The 20314-nt window shown below is 51.8% G+C and overlaps 1 protein-coding gene across 1 annotated transcript in view; it reads left to right on the plus strand.

The window, feature by feature from the left end:
* Nucleotides 1–20314, plus strand: part of itgb5 (integrin, beta 5) — a 47631-nt gene that overhangs the window by 22261 nt on the left and 5056 nt on the right. Inside the window, exons 11-12 of the mRNA XM_064329653.1 lie at nt 18672–18894; nt 19855–19952. Coding sequence (XP_064185723.1) covers nt 18672–18894; nt 19855–19952 — 321 coding nt within the window. The remainder of the gene's footprint in view (nt 1–18671; nt 18895–19854; nt 19953–20314) is intronic.

The following is a 20314-nucleotide window of genomic DNA, read 5'->3' on the forward strand; positions in this document are numbered from 1 at the left end:
TTCAACACAAGTCATATCTCGTATGTGGAATCTGCTACATACATAACATTCACTGTCAGGTTGTAGAGTTCTCAAATTGGGGACTGTGCATTGTGTATAGAGTCTGAAGTTTATGTTTCCTCTAGTGATGGGGGATGTGTAGAGAGAACATCACTGAGAATAGGAAATTCATAGGTTGTGACTTCATGTGTGAGTGAGAGAGAGAGGTCCTTTGATTTTCCTTTGGGAATTTTCAGCTTGGAAGAACGGAATACATGTTACCCTGTTCCGGTGGAAGACTCTTGATCGGAAATTTTTGCTGGATGCCGCGGCTCACCCGGCCCCAGGTGTGTAATCCGCAACCTGCGCGGTGGGTAGCCTCGGACATGTGTTGACGCAAGTGTGCCGGATCGCTGTACTGCCGGCACACAGCTCTCCTGGCGCTGGGTCTCGTGTTACCAGGGTCTGGGCACCCCTCCCTGGCTGGCACAGCCGATACCCCCTGACCCTTGCCATCGTGTCGGTCGTTCATGGAAGCTGTGTTTTGTTGATGTTGCCCAACAGGGCAAAGTATTTTCCCACCCGACTACCTGCGTGAGTTTTATCTTCTCTAAGGTATTGACTAGGGCTGCCCAACCCTGTTCCTAGAGATCTACCATCCTGTAGGTTTTCCACTCCAACCCTAACAAAGTACACCTCATTCACCAGCTAGAGCAGTGCTGCCCAACCTTGTTCCTGGAGATCTACCATCCTGTTGGTGTTCACTCCAACACTAAGGACACCCTCATTCAACAGCTCAAGATTGTGTTAAGCTGCTAATTAGTAGACTCAAATGTGCCCAATTAGAGTTCAAATGAAAAACTACCAGACAGTAGATCTCCAGGAACTGGGTAGGGCAGCCCTGCTCTAGCCGCTGAATGAGGTGCGCTTTTTTTTAGGGTTGGAGTGAAAAAGGGTACATTTGGTTCTGTATTGGCTGAGTGCTGAGTAGGAGTATTTACCTACCCTCTTTAGGACCCAGGAGACACCAGGCAGCTCTGTCTGAAGGGCGGAGTTGCCAGATTGGCGGTTGGGTCTGAAAGCAGCCAGTCCGCTCTTCGTTTACTTTATCCACTTTAATTTAAGCGCAGAAAAGGTGCGCTTGGTGTGTAAAAGGTGCGCTATCCGTTAGACGTGCTCGCCGAGGTCCGTGCCGATGGAACCTGTGTTTGTGCTCGAGGTCCCGCCCCGGCTGAATGAGACAGATGTCCCGCGAGGAGGAGGACGGCGGGGCTGTAGGTTTTTGTGGAGAGGGAGAGACGACCCTCACATGTTAAACAGGCTGGCCCGTCCCGTTCACACAGCTCCGAAAGCGCTACCAGTGCACCCTTCTGGTCCGGGACCCTTGGAGAGCTGGCATGGGCACAGATCCCCCGCACCCCCAACCCCTAACAACCCCCAACAACCCCCCCTCCTCCCCCCCACATCCAAAACCAGGCCCACTAACCACAGTTGCAGCTTTGTAATGGGCAGCCTTTTGTTTATCCTGTGCACAATGCGCTGGCCTGTGCTGGAGAGAGCGCGGAGTTCTGTTTGGTCAGCAGGATCAGTCGGGGTGGGAGCGCTAGCCCCCGCCGTTTCGGGAGAAGCCCGTTCCTGGCCGGCTGGCCCGGCGGAGAGAGAGAGAGAGATGGAGAGAGAGGGAGAGAGAGAGAGAGAGAGGGGGATCGGAACCCGCGAGGAGTAATTAAATGTTAACAGTCCAGTTCCTTCGGCCCCCTCGTTTCCCAGGGCAGCGCTCGGCCTCATGGGTAACGAGTTCTTTTAATGATTCCGGATCGTTCTGGGCGCTGCGCTCCAGCGTCGCGGGCTAATTGCTTGCAGAGGAGTGTGTGTGTGTGTGTGTGTGTGTGTGTGAAAGGTCCTTGTAAAACTTCCCCTGGTGCCGGTCCGTCAGCCCAAACAGCTGTTCGGTCAAAGCCTGCCAAAGTCATCGGTCTTCCAGAAAGCTCCTCGATGATATCGTTACGTGTTGTTTTTTTTCAGTTCCCTCGCCGTGGTGCTGACCACCTTGTCTTTCATTTCCTGAGATAGGTTTGTACTTCCAGGGCTAGGTTGGAAGCCTTCGTGTGGATTTGTTGTTCAACAGTTTGTGGAGTTTTTGTCTGCACTCAGCTAGTGGGGCCGTAAATTAAGCTGTCCGCGCGTGTCAGCGATGACAAACGACCCAGCTTTCGTCGGGCTGAAGTCGACGCTGACTTGTCGGAGGAGCGTCGCCGTAGCCAACCTGCATTGGAGACCACAGCTGCTCCGGGGCCTGGTGTTCAGACTCCTGGAGTCTGCTTTGAACGCTGGGTTACTGGGGCAAAAGGCAATCCAGGGCTTCTGCGAGGTGATTGGCTGTTAGGTACTCAATTAAAGACAGCTGTGCAGGGGAAGGGGGGGGGGGGGGCGGTGCTCAGAAGGTAACTCTTTCATAGCCAGCACTCTGTTATTTTAAAGACCATGGCCCTTTCAGGGACAGGCCGTATCTCACAGCTGTGTGAGTACGCTCGACCCCCCCACCCCCCCCTCCCCCCCAACCCCTCCCCATTTACCCCCCCTTCCCCACTTTCTCATTCTTTGATATTTGTTTTCCAAAAGCCCTTAGAGGAATTGCCTGTTTATTTAATCTCTGAAGTATTAGGTAACAAAATGTTGTTTATTTGGTAGCTGCCATTAATGTTTGTTTTATTTTTTGTTTTGCTTCTTGCTGGTGAAGCGTTTGGGAATTCAATTATATTTATATGTTTATTTTACTATTTTTTAGCCCAATTTTTTTTTTTTTTTTCATTCGGAATACCCACACATATGCCTCCACCCATCCCGTACTGCCATTCAGAAGGCAGACGTTTACAGCAAATTTGCAGTTACGCACCCCGTTCACATCTGTAATCTTATGACCTTTTCCTGAGCTACTACTAAATCAAGTGCAACATGATAGCACTGTGGAATTTCAGCTGGATTTTTGCACTTGAATATCATTTATAATTCTCTGTGTGTACTCTAGTTTATTTAAAAAATGGCGCAGATTGAGGAAATTAAGTGATATTGTTTCGCCCTATGCTTCTGTTTGGTGTCAGAGGCAGATAGGAATCCAGCATTTTGATTGGCCATTTTTCTGTTGTTCACAGTCCTGCTGTAAAACAAAAGCGAAAAGTAAAGGCTCTCAATGAGTGTTTATGGGATAGCATGCTTGAATTAGAACATCCGGTCCTGTTGTTTCATGATGTCCCATTGCACTCGCACACTCCTGCACTGGCCTATTCAGTGTCATAGGAAGCTGAGCAGAGACCCAATTTTACACTGAGCTATTCCTGGAGTGAGAAATGGGCCCGAATTCAAGTCCACATTGAGATGGATAGTTCAGTTTAGACTGGTGTAAGTGTGTAATGGTGACCTCCAGTATCCTACTGAAATGTAGGCACAGTGGTGTGAACTTTCAGGGTTTGGATTCTGTTGTATGGTCTTTTGCCAGTCCTTACCTTCTATAGATACCATTTGTTTATTTAATGTGGGTTTCCTTTTTTTTTTTTTTTTTTTTTATAATATCAACCTCCCAGATATAGTATCTTGAAACCACACTGGCAGAACTCAAAGGTTTAATCAGATTTTTCAGTCAGTCAAAGTGACCGTTATGGGAATTCGAATGCACAGTGAATTATGCGTTTTGGTTTATTCTGAATCTTTGCCTGCCTGTGCGCCATTGTTGGGGTCTGGAGTCCCATGGTTCTGTGGAGATACGGGTCCTGGAAGCCCCCCCCCCCCCCGCCCAGGTCCTGGTTCAGCCCTAGCTTAGCCACCACACACATGGTCCCCTGCCTTCTTAAGACGCCGGGTCTTGGAGCGTGCGTTAGGAACAGATTGACCACTCCTGTCATTAAACTCCTGTCATTAAACAGAGGGCTGAAGTCTACCGCTCCCTGCTGTAGTGGTGTGTGCAGGAGTGAGCAAGGGTTGGGCTCAACTCAGTTTAGGAAATTAAATGTAATCGACTGACTGATTTGAAAAACGCTCATTATTTTCTGTGGTGATTTTTCAATTCATGAGCTGAATTCTGGTTCTTTTCCTGAAGTTGTTTAACTGAAAGGCTGTTGACCTGAACTCTGGTGTGTGTGTGTGGGTGTGTGTGTGTGTTTGTGTGGGTCTTTGATCAAGCAGAAACTGTACCTCTCTGGTATGAATTATAAGAAAGACTAAGAGGCATTAATATATTCTATGATCATTTTCCAGTTGATCTACCAATTTACCAGAGTTCATGAAACTGAAGTCGTTCACTTGCATTCCAGGGAAACTGATGCTGTGTGTGTGTGTGTGCGCGTGCCCTTTTGACGAAGCTGCAATAAACCTTGACTCTGTAGTTCTCGGGTACACATCTGCTGCTGGTTTTCCCCACAATAAGCCCACCGTCCTATGAAACAAAAGCCCCCCAAATAGAGCCACTTAATTTTCCCGTTCACGTGTCTCCACTAATATTTCCCATAAATCTCGGGGCCTGTTCAGAGCTGGAGGATTTACATGCTAAAGAGTAACATGTGTGAGCGTCTGTCCCGGTGTGGTTTTGGAAGTGCTTCAAAGAGGGATGCTCGTCAGGCCCCAGGGAATCTCTTCTATGTCTTTACCAGTGTTTTAGAGTAAATGGGCCGCCAGATCTACCACATAATTCCCCTCATGGCAACCTTTGCAGCTCATTGTGTGGGTATTACAGCATTAATAGCAATCCCCCCTCTTTGCAGATGAAAAAACCTACCTCACTATAGGAGCAGACCTGGAGGTGGTTTTTGTTGGGGAGGGGGTCATTGGCTGCGGTCACACGGGGGACCTTTTTTATGGGGGGAGAAGAACCCCAGTGACCTAGTGATGCGTTGGCCAGCTGTTTGTTCTTGGGGGGGGGGACAGGCCCTGGGAAAAGAAAGGTTAACTTGGGCGGATGGAGGGGGGAGAGGCAGGATGCGTTCCAGGTAGCCCGTAACGGTAACCTTCTCTTTGGAATTGCTCAACATATTGTATGTTAAAATAAATATATATTATAAAATATTCACACATTGGGTCATACAAGAACAAAAAAAAAAAAGCTTAAGAATGACTTTGCAACCGCCTGCATTATATTCCATAGCGAGGAATAATTCAGTGAAATGACTGCAGTGACATTGTGGAAAAACTTCATGCGTGAGGGACCGGGGAGAGTTTTCACTTCCTGTGGACTGTTTTCACTAGTGTTAGCCGCACATGTCAGCAGAGCTGGTGCGAGAAGCTTCGTGAATAAAGGGACGCGGTGTTCCTGGTTTACTGTGAGTCAGGCGGGCGGACGGGCAGGCGGGTGGGCGGGGGGGCCAGGCCGGCGGAGAGGCCTCACGATGTGCCGTAGCGGGCGTTGGCGGCCGTAACCGCGCTCCTGTGCCGTGACGCGTGGCGGACCTGTTTGTTTTCATCCCCGTCCTGCAGGCAGTGATGACCTCACCATCGCCAGCTCCTGCCCCTCTGCACTGCTCCCCTCTGCGCCCTGTGAAGAGTAGGCTTTTTTAGAATGTTTTTCTTTTTCTAGAATTCAGAATTCAGTGTTCTAGAACTCCGCTGCTTTCAGCCACCGATAATGATTGTGACATCACCATTAGAATGTTCAGTTAGGAACATTCTAATCACATATTTGTGACCTCACACCTTAAAGGGTTAAACAGCTGAGACGTGTCTGGACCCTGGCTCAGGATAACACCCCTCTCTTTAGGGCTCTGCTTCTTACTTTTTTAGTATTGGGGCGCAAATGAGAAATTTTGTACCTTTCAGGGACCTGTCAAATACACATACTGGCCTGGTGGCCTGCAAACCCTTTCTGGGGACCCACCTCGTACACTTCCATGACCCATTTTGGGTCCCAACCCATAGTTTATGAAACACTGCTTTACGTTACCATGTCCCAGTTGCACTGCCCCCCCCCCCCCCACCTTCCCCAAACCTCCCCCACACCCACCTCACCCCGCTCCTGTCAGAGACGAGAATCGGAGAATCTCCCGGTGTCTCTGTTTTGCGGGTGAAAACCCTGCTGGCTGTTGCGCAGGTGTTGCCGTTAGGAACGTGCCTCTCATAATGATGTCTGGCCTTGTAACGTTTTTTTTATGGGCCAGCCTCGCGTGTTGAGGTTTCAAAGGGGAGGGGAAGGCCTCTCGAGTCTGAAAGGGGTGGGGGGGTGGGGTGGGGGGGGGGTGGAGAAACGAGAGGCGGGATTGGGGGGGTGAACGAGTTCTGTAAATTCTTTAACCCCATTATTGTTTCTCTTGGCTTGGGAAGGGAGACGACAGTGTTGCTGACTGGGTGTCTGGATGTCTGCGCAGGTCAAACTCAAAATATACGATAACGTATAATTTCCTTCCTGACATACAGCTGTAGGGTTGGTGGAATGCATCCCCCTCTTCCCCCTCCCCCACCACCACCATGTGTTTTTAAATAAATCTAAAATCCAAATCCAATGGGGTAAAATAATATCTAATCCAAAGGGGTAAAATCATATTTAATCCAATGGGGTAAAATAATATCTAATCCAAAGGGGTATGGTAATATTTAATCCAATGGGGTAAAATAATATCTTATCCAATGGGGTGAAATAATGTCTCTATTCATTAAGATAAAGAGGTCTTTATTCAGCCAGTAAAATATTTATTTCTTTTAATTGTTCCTCAAAGTTAAGGGCAAATGTTGCTTGATTCCATTTAGGCCAGGACTGAGCTGGAGCTTGCATAAAGGGAGGAGTTTTACATTTTTGCTTAGGAAACATGAGATGCACATGCAGACCGTTTGTGGCACAAGGACATGAATCAACCGAACGTCTTTTCTTGGCACTTGCGTATGTGGCAGTGTTCAGTGTCTGTTCCAAACACTCATTTCAGTAAATTACCAGCAGACAGGGGGAAGGGGAGAAAAGACTTCTGTCTCTTTTTGGTCTAGACATAAAGTTATTAACATATTTTGACGGCCTACTCTGTTATTCAGTACGGGGGTGACCTGAAAAATGTGAAAATGGAGGTAGTAAAATTAGGGTCATAAACTACGGGGGGTGGGGGGGAGATGAACGATGTCATCATTTATGGATTCAGTGTTTTTATAGACTGAATTACTAGACTAGCTTTTTGGCGAAATGCCCAAGTACTACATATCATTCTCTTAACACTGCTGCAACATTTTCACATAAACATATTTGACGGTATCTAGAAGGTCACTGTGTGTGTTGCTGTTTGTAGTGAATATCCCGTCAACTTTTATCTCGGAACAGAGAGCGTTCCTGTGCTAATGTTTGGTCTGTGCTTTATAAACTTGCTGAGACAGAGCTCCCCAAACGTGGCGTTGACTCGCCATTTTCTAATAACATGCACTTTTTTACGAGGCCCTGATCTTCTTGAGTCTCTCTAGTTTCTTTGGTGTGTCCTTTGTTCTTGTCTCTGACTGTTTGAGGCCTGTCATGTCATTATTTCTTCTTGGCTTCTTGTTAACCGAGGGAAGTAACTGCAAGTATTTGTGTAATCAGGTTTCACCTTAGATTCCCCACTGCCACTGTGACATAAGCGCAATAAAATTTAATTTATTTAGATTTATTGCTTCCATAAATATTGTGCCAACGTGTCAAATGTCGTTTGTTAGGGCAAGAAGAAACCATTATTTCTGAGCAGAACGGTGCTGAAAGATGGAACAAATAAATTCTCATCACAGTTGATGCCTCTTGTTACGCTTGACCTGAAAATGTTTCCTTAAATGAAGATATTTCATGGCTTTGCGTTTTCCACAGCTTTATAAACAGTGGCTGTTTTGAATCCAGCGTGTTCTTTTCTCCCCCCCCCCCGCCCCCACCCTTGCCCCAGTTGAAGTCTCATATGGATTTAATAACTATACAGCGCCCTCCAGTCCTCTGCCACCCGTACAGAGCAGGGTCTGGCAGCGCGTGATGTAATGATTTCATGCCAATAAAGCATCTGCGTCGTGATGAAGTGTTAAAAGCATGGGCTGCTGAAGTTCACCCCAGCAGCGGTTTCTCGTCGCCCTTCACAGAGAGGCTTCACAGAGAGTCGCTTCCGGGCCGCGTGAAGACCAGAGGTCAGCAGTGACATCACAGAGGTCACGGGATCGTGTTGACCAGCGGCTGGCCTGGTCGTCAGAGCAGAAGGCATCTGCTGCCGAGCAGCATCGTCGCTGGCAGCAACCGAGACCCTCTCTCTCTATCCACAATGACAGAGCTTTAGCAGGCGTCTGGGTCCACGTTTTTGCTCATGGGGAATTGACAGGAAGTGATGCGTAGCCCCACTTCCTTAGCCTCCTGCTGCGTGTTCTCCTCCGCGTTCCCTGCGTACCGCTAATCGCTATTCTCTCGTGCAGCGGCGTGAGCTAGCCCCCTGGCGAGGGGTGGCTGCTGAAAGCAGATTTATGATGATGACAGTAGCTTGTGTTTAAGTAGCGCCCCAGTTGGGACTGTCGGGGTAGCGATGCCGCCCCTTACTGGCGCCCTTCACAAAAACTGCTGCCCCCCTGGGGATCCGAACCTACAGCTTTCCTGGCTTCCTTTTTTTTTTTTTTTTTTTAAATCATGGACTTGTGAGCATTGGGACGGCCCCCCATCAGCAACAGCCAATCAGGCAGTTCCATTCCTTGGCCCCTCCCTCTGTGGCCTGCTATAGACACTTAGCCATTGCAGTGTTTTCCAGCAGGGCGTGAATGTACGTTGTGTGTGCTCCGGGCAGCATATGATTGGTCACGGTGCACCTCTCTCTTGTCTAACCTCAACTTCACTGCCAGGGCAGGGTATTAACCACACCCCAACGAGCAGCTTGCCACGTCCGACCCGCTCTGGGGCGCGCTGGCGCTGGAGAACCTTCCGGAATCGGCTGACTCGCCCAGCTGTCCTGCGGGACCCGGGCCAGCCCTGCTCTGATTCATCCTCCACGCTGTGTCATCTTGTTATCATAGCGTGTGTTCAAAAGATTGTTACTCATTTTTCTTTTTTCAGGGCGTACCGTGGTACCGCTACCGACCTGTAGGCCAGATGCCTGCTGGTTTGTACTTAAAACGGAGCCCTAAAGTCCTATTCCGTCCCAAGGTTACATTATGGTCTTTTGTGGGATTAGCAAATGCCTATCTTCCGCGTCGCAGCGGTAAACGCTGTTTACACGGCCTGTAATTGGTATTTGTGGTGTTCAAGCGTGAGTCATGTGATTTTCACACGCAGCACTGAGCCGCATTTACCATTTAGTTACGGTCGAGTCAAGTATGACTCAATATTTTGAGTTTGAAGTTCTGTTCCAACTTGTGATTATTAAAATACCGATTAACTATGTTGTCAAACTCCCAATTGCACGTACACATCGACACACACCACACACACATGAACACACACGCATGTGCATTCCTGTGCGCGTGCATTTGAATGCTTATTGGAAGTTGCGCGTCGATGATCTCTCTGTGAAATGCCCCAGGCGCCCTTTAAATTTTGTCCAAAGCGAGTGGCGTGTTGAGACGTTTGGCTGTTCGTGCTGTCCCAGAGCAGACAGAAGCACGCCCCCAGAGAGAGAGTTATAAACAGCCGGGTGAAAAGGAGAACAGAAACACAAACACACACACAGAAATCTCAGTGACTTATGTGTGCTTCTGCCTACTCATGCAGAACTCTGAATGCTGGGATTGAGCAGTGAGTGGGTTGGGTTGTGGCAGGGTGCTGGGTTAGCTGGCTGGGTCAGATGGATGCTGAATGCTGGGATTTAGCAGTGAGGGTTGGGTTGTGGCAGTCAGGGTGCTGGGTTAGCCTGATGTGTATGATGGATGCTGAATGCTGAGATTGAGCAGTGAGGGTTGGGTTGTGGGAGGGTGCTGGGTTAGCTGGCTGGGTCAGATGGATGCTGAATGCTGGGATTGAGCAGTGAAGGTTGGGTTGAGTAGTGGGGGTTGGGTTGAGCAGTGAGGGTTGGGTTGTGGCAGGGTGCTGGGTTAGCTGGCTGGGTCAGATGGATGCTGAATGCTGGGATTGAGCAGTGGAGGTTGGGTTGTGGCAGGGTGCTGGGTTAGCTGGCTGGGTCAGATGGATGCTGAATGCTGGGATTGAGCAGTGAGGGTTGGGTTGAGCAGTGAAGGTTGGGTTGAGCAGTGAGGGTTGGGTTGAGCAGTGAGGGTTGGGTTCAGCAGTGGGGGTTGGGTTGAGCAGTGGGGGTTGGGTTGAGCAGTGAGGATTGGGTTGTGGCAGGGTGCTGGGTTAGCTGGCTGGGTCAGATGGATGCTGAATGCTGGGATTGAGCAGTGGGGGTTGGGTTGAGCAGTGGGGGTTGGGTTGTGGCAGGGTGCTGGTTTAGCTGGCTGGGTCAGTTGGATGCTGAATGCTGGGATTGAGCAGTGAGCGTTGGGTTGAGCAGTGAGGGTTGGGTTGTGGCAGGGTGCTGGGTTAGCCGGCTGTGTGATGGATTTCTCGCAGCAGGGCGACCCTTCTTAGTGCCGGACGGCTGGAGGAGAACTCTGCAAAGCTGAAGAGGCCTGAAAGTTGGCTCAGTCACAAAGCCTAGGTATATTTATGCAGGGGTGTATTTTTGGATGCTGTTTGAGTCTGCAGCTGAAGGGGGGGGGGGCTTTGCAGGAAGCTCGGTCAGGGCTGTGCTGTGCCTCTGCGCTCGAGCCGGATTCAAGCTGGCGAACTCCGCGTCTTCCACAGTCGGGGTTAAAGTTGCGTTCGCGGTCGCAGACGCCCGGGGCCGTGGAACGCGGCGACCCCGGAGTGGTTGCCGTGGGAGACGCTCCCGTCCGTTTACCTCCCTGACGCGGAGCGTAGTCTGAGGAGCGCGGGCTTCGCTCAGACGAGACCGGGCCCATCACAACACCGTCGCTCGCAGAATCCTCAGAGCCCCACCAGAGCGCCGCGAGGGGTGGGGGAGGGGAGGGGAGGGGAGGGGAGGGGTCGTGGTTTTTAATCTCGCCGCAGATCCTGCTGCCAAACAGGCCGGACCTACGCTTCCTGTTATTCTGTCAGGGGGTCTCATCTTCAAACGTTTCATATGATCTCATCTGCGGCTTTCCGCTCGAAGATTGCTCCAAGTTGTAAACTTTATCTATCTTTATCTCTTTATCTTTATCTACTCTATCTTTTTTTTAAAGGCAGTGAAATATGATTTCCACCCTAGCTCTCTTCCATTTTATTTAGTTATTTATTTATTTTATTTTTTTACAGTAACATCTAACGCTACCGTGCTTAACCTCAGGCTTTAGATGGCAGCACAGAGAGCGGCCCTGTCCTGTGTCCGTGCGTGTGATGTCCGCGCAGAGGCCAGGCCGCAGAGGGGAGGACTAGGCGCAGAGGCTTTCTCTCCTCTGACTCATGTTCATCACTCGACAGAGGAAGAGAGCAGTGAGGTTTCTGTGCAGTCCAGCTCGCAGGATCGATGTTTTTCCTCTCCATTCTCCAGGAGTCTTGAGCACAGCGCAGACACAGCAAGGCAGTGGGTGTCAGAACAGGAACTGCCGGTTCAGTTTTTGATTTTTTGATTTGTCAGGACGTTAAACCTTGTCCCTGTTGCGCAATCCTGAGAAAGTGATGACTGTCATTCTAATTAAACAGGTTTCGTTTTCTTCACACTTGCAGTGTCCCGAAAGTCCTCATGTCAGCGTCTCCTTAGCTTCCTGAGAAAAGCGGAATTGAAGCTAGCTGTTGAACTTGTGCTTAGTGCCGCACCACGTCCCGAGCCGCTGTGGCGGGACGGAACCCGAAAATGGGCCTGACTGCGAAAACGAGGAACGTTCGCACCCGATGAGGAGAGAATTCCAGTCCGGAATTCCGGTCCAGAATTCCATAGCCTGCAGGGATTCGGGAATTCTGCATGGTTCCCCTGCTGCAGGAACAGCGGGGTTTGTGTGCGAGAGGATAGGCTCCAGAATAGCCATGTAAAACGGGAACGAGTTCCCGTCACACTGCTGAAATTTGAGCGCTAAGCCGCAAGTCTTTATAACGTCGCACAACCACAGCCGGGCACGAGAGGGACCGGTCTCTCTTAGACTTTGTTCCTCTTTGTTTAAGGGACTACAAAGGGTCGAATCGCTCTTTCAACCAGTTATATTTTTAACAGCCAAACACAGTACGTTTACGACACGCACAGTCCCAGAGTGGAGAGACGTTCAGTTAAAACCGTGCGGTCATGTGATACTGTTCAGTCGACGCTTTCATCAGAGCTGGTATTTTACAGGCCTCTTAAGTGCTGGAGGGAGAGGCGTACACTAATAGATTTTGTGTTGCTCTTTGAAACGGTCTGAAAGCGTGATGTCTGTTTTCTCGCTGTCTGTCGGCCTCTGTAAGCAGACGTTTATGAAGGTCTCCGCTTGAGATGCTCAACTGTACCTCAGAGGTCAGACTTTTACTGCCAGTGTGAACTCTGCGGTCTTCGAAATTGAGCTTTTACTTTGAAATTACTGCCTGGCATTAGCTTGGTGGAGCCCTTTCATGTCGAGTCCTATTAAACTGTCCGTACAGATGATTAAAGGCCTGTCCTGTCGATAGGTGCTGTATGTCTTATATCCCCATGTGAAGTTTAGACTGGGTTTCATATCTTTGGAATGGAGCTTTTATTTTGAAATTACTGCCCGGTATTAGCTTGGTGGAGCCCTTTCAGTCAAGTCCTATTAATGGGTCCCTACTGATGTTTAAAGACCTGTCCTGTCCCAATAGGTGCTTAAATCCCCGTGAGAAGATAAGTCTGGGTCTCGTATCTTTGGAATGGAGCTCGTGAGAGACTTTTCTCTGCTCCCTTTCCGGCTGTTTCCTCTTCTCACCACATTAATTTGAGGGGGCCCAGCTGTCCTTCTAGCGCCAAGGGGGGGGGGGGGGGTTTGGGCAGGCTGCTGCTGGGACGGGTCGTCCGAAGCTGCCCACCCCTCCATCCTGTCCTGTCCCCTAGTAGACCGTAGCTCTGCACTCACTGACCCCGCTGTTGTACTCAAACTACTCGTTTGCATCCACAGCAACTGACTCAGGATCAGATAACTCATTCTCATAATTATATTCGGCTATTGTGAAATACTGATCCCAGACCAGTGTTTGTTATTGGGGCAGAATTAGAAAAATCTCCGTAGCCACTCCTCCCTGGCTGACGGTGCCCATGGCGTCCAGTCCAGACGCTGTTTGGGTATGGCAGCTGCTCCACAGCGCGCCCTGCTGGCTCGTTTACGTCGCGGCTGCGCTGCGGGAAGGTCGCCGGGGGCTTCAGACGCCGGCGGGAGCGTGAGCGGGAGCCAGAAGAGCGAGCAGCAGGGGGCGCCGGTCTGCTCCGGGGCGATATCCGAGGAGGCATTTCCTCCTTTGGCACGGCCGAGGCTCCAGCGCCGACACCAGGAAATGCTTTCCTGGGGGGGGGGGGGGGGGCAGGAGGGGGGGTCTATGGAGCACAAAGATCATTTTCCACAGGAAGAAGTTTATTGGGGTACACTCTGGGGTAAGCGACCCTTGTACTTCACACCTCAGATGGTTTAATGTGACGTGAGGGGTTCCCCTCGTGCGTCCTTGGGGGTGCTCTGTTTTTCCAAAATCCGGGCATACCTGATTCTTAATTTTCCTGTTGTGATGGTCTCACCCTTTCTTGTTTTAAAAAGTTAAAACGCCTTAAACCCTCTGTTTGGCAGCTATGCTGCATCCGTCCAACGAGCTGTTATTCCTTCTCCTTTTCGTAACTCTGTGGTCTCACTGCGTCGCACCCTTCAAAGAGCCGAACGAACCCCTTTAGTTTAAGCGCCCCGTGAGAAGGATGCAGTCTGGCGGGACTCCACACACATACACGCACACGCGCGCACACACACACACTCGAGACAGGAAACATTTGGAAAGCTGTGGCCAGTCCAGACCCCCGCTCAGGAATAACTCATGTGGAGGGAGCTCTGGGTTTATTTTGGGAAGTCTTGCGAAAGGCCTGGTCTCTGTTTACGTTTCCGCCCCCTCCTTCGCTCTCTCCGCTCCGCCGCTCCCGGCCGAGCGTCAGCCTTCGCTCCCGCCTGCAGCAGGGAGAGCGGCCTGCAGTTCGCCTAACTGTGAGACGTGGGCGTCGGCTGCCGCTCTGTCTTTGGGAGTGGCCTGCCTCCTGCGTTCCCTCCCGTGAGAGAGACGCTTAAAGCCTGCAGTCTGGCTGCGACCTGCCAATTTGAGGTCTGCGTCGACTGGAGCTGCTCAGGGCTCTGGGTGATTTGGTGATTTGGTAGGTTCTACCGCTCAAGTAGGGTTTGAGAATTATTATTATTCTCTTTTTTTTTTTTTTTTTTTTTTTTGTCCCTTTCTAAGTGGTTGTGTCATGACTAATGTCTGATTCCTTGCCTGGATGGGATGTAAAAACAAAAAAATGCCTTAACTGTGTGACCTCATTCTAAATCTGTGGTATGCAGAATAAATGCTAACGGGATGCTACGGGCTCACTGAATTAATACAAAAATGAATCTTGGTCTACTGGAGTCTCATAACGACTGAGGCATACAAGTGCACTGAAAACACACAAAAAAGATCATTAATTAAAAAAAAATCATTACTTCACAGTGGCGTGTGTTCAGCTGAACATCTGTTTGAGGGAGTGACAGAGGGCGTCTCGTGGCTATTCGTAATGGTTACTTACTTTATGTAATGCAAACTCATAACTCCTTTGACCTTTGACCAGGCTCTGGTTGCCGTGCGTGACTTCTGTTAGCTGGATTCCAGGTCCTACCCCCTGACCTATCTATCTACGGGGCTGTCTCGTAAGAATGTGGTTTTGCGTGACCCGCGACTGTAAACGTTAGCGCTTATGTTAGCGACGTGTCATCTGCGCGGCGGTTGGGAAGGGCGGGGCCTGTGAGGAAGCTCCTCCCCCTGTCCTGGTTAGCGTCCGGGGTCGCTGGGTGCAGCAGCGCTGTTGATCTGTTGATGTGTTGATGGAGAGAGAGAGAGAGTTCATCGATCAGACTTCACACACACAACGCCGTCTTTCTCGGGCTGGGTGACAGCGCCGGTTCCGTTCCTTGCTCCTTTCACCCCTCCTCCCCCCCACCCCCACGCCCCCCCCACCCCCACCCCCGTAGGCGTACAGTGATGAGTCACAACAAGGCCCTGATTCATGACTCCGTCCCGTTGTTAAAGAACAACACGGGATCGGTTGTTTCTCTCTGAATTTGTTTAAAAATAAAAGATAAAGCGGGAAAGCCGTGTTTGCCTTATGGTGGAATGATAGTCGCGTCTTTGTAGCTTTTTCCCCCCCTGAGGCCTGTTTCCGCCATCGGAGCGGCGCCGCTCGGTTGTTGCTCATGAAGCGCCGTTGCTAGGACGGATTGATGAACCTCAAATTCTGCGGCGTGTTGAAGCGTGTAGCCGCGGCAGCGCTTAGCACGCGCTCCCCCCCCCGGTGTCTGCATGCAGCGGGCGTGTCGCTGGGTGGTACGAGCCCGTGTGCCGTGTGCCGTGTGCCGTGTGCTCTGTGCGCACGGCGTTGTGTCTTTATTAACGAGAAGGGAAAAGAAAAAAAAAACAGCAGATATGGAAGCAGGTGCTGAAGGGATGTGTCTGGGCCTGCTCTCCTTTAAGGGGATGAGCGCTGGAAGAACTGCGCCACTTTCATAAAAAAACAAGAAAAGCGAGGTGTTCCTTCAAAAAGGACGCAGGGGCCATTTTCACACTGCGTTATTACTGTACGTGACACTACGTTACATAAATATATGCTACGGGTATTTTAAGTTGCCTTAAGGTGGAAGTGTCAGCGAGCCTGAGTTTGCATTTTAACGGAGGGGTATGACTGTCTCTCCCCTGGAATGGGACCCCTCAGCCCGGGTGTCAGGTTGGGCTGAGGCGCATTCCTGTTCCCCGGCGCATGGGCGCCCCCCGGGGGTGAACCCCTCTGCTGTGCCTTCGATGCTGCACGTGAGTCACGTGACCCGGCCACGCCCTTCCTGTCACTCCCCCCTGTCGAGCCCCTTCCCATAACCCTCCTGGTGTGGTGTGGGGTGGGGTGTGGTGGGGTGGGGTGTCCTGACCCGTAACCTCTGTGCTTAATTTGGGAAGCCTCGGCTTTTCCACAGAAACGCTCCCTGCTCTGGAGGAGCGCCCGGGCAGCTTGAGAGGGTGCTCCCGAGGATCACCTCTGGTTATTCTGGTTAACCGTCGTTCCTCAGAAGCTTCGTGAAGCGTCCCGACCGGGCTGCGTTTCTCTCCACTGCGTCTATTTTTTTTGGGGAAGTTTAAAATTAAGCTGGCGTGCATGTAACTTTAGATCATGCACGGTCATGTTCCGCGAGTTAGGAAGGTATATTTCCTCAGATTATTTGTGCTTGAATCAGCAGGTGTTTGGGAATTATTACATTGGGAGAGATCCTTTGGGTCACGCAATGAAACCCTGTGGAGAATGTCTAACCTCCACAGCGACCCCTGCTGGCAGATGTGGGGGAAAACGTGCTCTTGTTGTGAAACGGGATCCCACTCGGCCTCTGTAGACCGTTCCGCCAGTTTATTAAAAAAAGAAGACGTGAGGAGCGATGGGAAGGCTCTCTCTCCGTCTCCGTTTCCCCGAGCCCTGCGGCATTCGTCTGCAGTTCCTGAGAGCCTCAGGCACCTGGACCGCATTATCCGCCCGCTCCCCAACGCGAGGCTCGGCCGGAGTCTTCATCACGGAGGGGTCGAGCGACCGCGTGGCGCTCCCCCGAATTCTCACACGAGCCGCGGTACCCGCTCTTTGAGCGGGGGGCGGGGGGCTGTTTTTTTTTTTTTTACAGGCAGTTTTAGCAGACCTCTGATTATGTGCATGGCCTTGGCACCGCTCTGTGCGATCTGTAAAGTGAGTACCGAGATTGTGTGTGTGTGTGTGTGTGTGTGTGTGTGTGTGTGTGTGTGTGTGTGTGTGTGTGTGTGTGTGTGTGTGTGGTGTGTGAGGGGGGTTGAGGGGGTGAGGTCACAGTCTGAGGTCCCGTGCGAGCAGAAGCGTTTCTTTTGACGGCCCAGTTTTCTGTTCTGTACCGGAACCCTCTCCAGTAGCGGTTGGATGGCATGAGGAAGGAAGGGTTAGAATAATACACCCCCTCACCCCCCGACCCCCCCATCGAGTGATGCCAGCACTGTCTAACAGAGTCTGCACCAACCTCTTCTGACCACCCAGGACTGTGTCCGGTCAAACTGTGCGACCACACCCTGTGCCCTGATGAACAGGCCTTGTGGTCCAGTGAGTGAGTCCTACTCCTGCGCTGAGCCTCGTCTCTTGCTGACGTGGGTTTACACGTGACGCCCAGTTCCACCGGGCTGGTTACTGCAGTACGCCGACAGGTCGCAGTAACCCGCTCTGGCTGCTGCTGCTGGAAGTGTGGCAGCTGTTTGAGGGGGGGGGAGTGGGGGAAGTGTCGGGGGTGGGGGGTGAGGTAGCAGCTTTATCAGCCTGAGGTCATCTGCTGCTTTGGTCTGTGGCCAGAGTCCCAGCCAGAAGGCGTTTCTGTTATTCCCCCCAGATGGGATGATTCTATCACCCCCCCCCCCCACACACACACACACACACACACACACACAGCACACACACACACCCACACACGCACACACACGCACACACGCACCACCCACCACACGCACGCACGCACCACACACACACCACACACGACAGCACCGCACACACGCACATGCACGCACACACCACACCATCCCCTCACCACTCCTCACACCTATGTCCATTCCCCTCTATCCCAGCTCTCCCATCTCTCTCTCCACCCCTCTCATCACCTCCTCTCCCTCTCTCCCTCTCCTCTCTCTCTCCTTCTCCCCCTCTCTCCTCCTCTCTCTCTCTCTCCCCCCTCCCTCTCCTCCTCTCTCTCCTCTCCCTCTCTCTCTCTCTCTCCTCTCTCCCTCTCTCTCTCTCCTCTCTCTCCCCTCCCCCCTCTCCCCCCCCCTCTCTCTCTCTCTCTCTCTCCCCCCTCTCCCTCTCCCTCTTCTCTCTCTCCCCTCCCTCTCTCTCTCTCTCTTCTCCCTCTCTCTCCTCCTTCCTTCTCCTCTCTCTCCCTCTCCTCTCCCTCTCTCCCTCTCTCCGTCCCGTTTGTTTGGCTGTCAGAAGGCATCACCGCTCGCTCCTCTCTTGGCCGGCCGGTTGGCGATGGCTCTGAGGGTCGGCATGAATGTGCTCATTGTGACGGGACAGGAGAGCGCTGGAGCGGCGGCACGGAATCCGAACCACAATTGCCGCCATCGCCCCCCCCCCCCACCTCGCTGCCCCCCCATTTAAAAAAAAAAAGCTGCTCTTTTCTCAAACCCCGTCCCCCCTGTGTGCGCTGGTGTGCGCACCTCTGGGACTGTTCTGCGTTTGAGAAGCGATTATCACTGCTGTGACCAAACTGCCCCCCCCAGGCAGGGTCGAGGGGGGGGGGGTATTCTCTGTTTAACCCCTTCGCGGGGCTTCCTGGAGCGCGTAACGATAAGCAGGTTTGTTTTGATCGCTGCTCTGGCACGGGAGAGCGTGCGCTAGCTGCTCCAGATGTTCGGTCAGGAGTGAGAGGAACGCCAGCGATCGGTAACGTGGCGGAAACTGGGTCACAGCGCTGACTGTGTCTGTGTCTGTGTCTGTGTCTGTGTCTGTGTCTGTGTGTGTGTGTCTGTGTGTGTGTCTGTGTCTGTGTCTGTGTCTGTGTCTGTGTCTGTGTCTGTGTGTGTGTGTGTGTGTGTGTGTGTGTGTGTGTGTGTGTGTGTGTGTCTCCAGGTCACGGGGAGTGCCACTGCGGCGAGTGTAAGTGCCACGCCGGCTACGTGGGGGATAACTGCAACTGCTCGACGGAGACGGCGGCGTGCGTGTCGGGCGACGGGCAGATGTGCAGCGGGCGTGGCGTCTGCGTCTGCGGCGGCTGCCAGTGCACCGAGCCCGGCGCCTTCGGCGACACCTGCGAGAAGTGCCCCACCTGCCCCGACGCCTGCGGCACCAAGAGGTACAGCCCCGCGCCGTCCCACAATGCCCTGCTCCTCTCGCTTCGGTTAGCGCCGAGCGCAATCCCACAATGCCCTGCTCCTCAGGCTTCAGGTAGCGCTGAGCACAATCCCACAATGCCCTGCTCTCAGGCTTCAGTTAGCGCCAAACACAATCCCACAATGCCCTGCTCTCAGGCTTCAGTTAGTGCTACACGCAATCCCACAATGCCCTGCTCTCAGGCTTCAGTTAATGCTACACGCAATCCCACAATGCCCTGCCCCTCAGGGTTCAGTTAGCGCCAAGCGCAATCCCACAATTCCCTGCTGACTGAAATTGATGATGTATTTTTGTGGGTCAGTAGCTCTCAGCATTGATCTGAATTGAAATGCAGTTGTGTATTAATTAATAACTTTGGTGATTGCGCCACAGTGTTCGCTGTACTGGTGTCTTTCTGTTTAAGGACCAAATTACCATTTATAAAGGGTCTGGTTTCTAAAAATGCAGGACCCCAATCATTGGACATGTGATCAATGTGATAACCCAAGTTTCTTTCAAACCGTACACTTGTGTTCTATCTAGAGCGCAATAGAGTCGCACCGCTCCAGTTATAACACAAGTACACAGCTTGGCACACAGCCCAAGTCTTATAAAGAGAACCTGACTGACCAAAGAATTAACTCTGTGTGGGTGATCATTTTTCCTGGGACAGCCCTTAAATCTGCCAGTGATATTCCCGCCGGTGCGTTCCCTCAGGCCCAGCTGGTCTGCGTTTAGGCAGGTTCAGTAATGGGACGTCCGGTGCCCGTTGGGGTGCGAGCATCCTGTGGCGCGCCTCTGACCTCGCCCTCACCCCTGAGCTCAGATCTCAAGTGCACCCTACCGGTTACTTCTGAACCGGCGATGTGAGCGGGACAAGCGTCCCGTCCTGTCCCGTCCCACCCCACCCAAATCTGACTGACCCCGCCGTCCCCCCCACCAGGGAGTGTGTGGAATGCCGGCTCTTTGGCTCCGGGAAACACGACAACCAGACCTGCCAACGCCTGTGCAAGGATGAGATCGTCACCGTGGAAACGCTCAGTGAGTACGCGTCCCTTTGCAGTAAGACACTGTGCTGAATAAACGCTGTCCCTGTGCAGGGGGAGGGAGATGTCTGTAAGTGTCTCTGTGTGTGTGTGTGTGTGTGTGTGTGTGTGTGCGTGCGTGTGTGTGTGCATGTGTGCGTACGTGCATGTGTGTGTGCATGTATGTGTAATATTTCTGTACTGAGTTTGAGTGATGATGTTGATGGACTGGGTGACATGTATGAATTGCTTGACCTCTGGCCTGTTAGTGGAGATATGTCGGGAGCACAAGCTGTTCCTGGCCCTGGCCTCCCTGGCAGTCACTGAGTACCGTGGAGGCAGAGAGGACCGCGGTTGTAATCGTCCTTTTACTCGCAT

This window comes from Anguilla rostrata, chromosome 3, assembly GCF_018555375.3.
Source record: "Anguilla rostrata isolate EN2019 chromosome 3, ASM1855537v3, whole genome shotgun sequence".
NCBI lineage: Eukaryota > Metazoa > Chordata > Actinopteri > Anguilliformes > Anguillidae > Anguilla > Anguilla rostrata.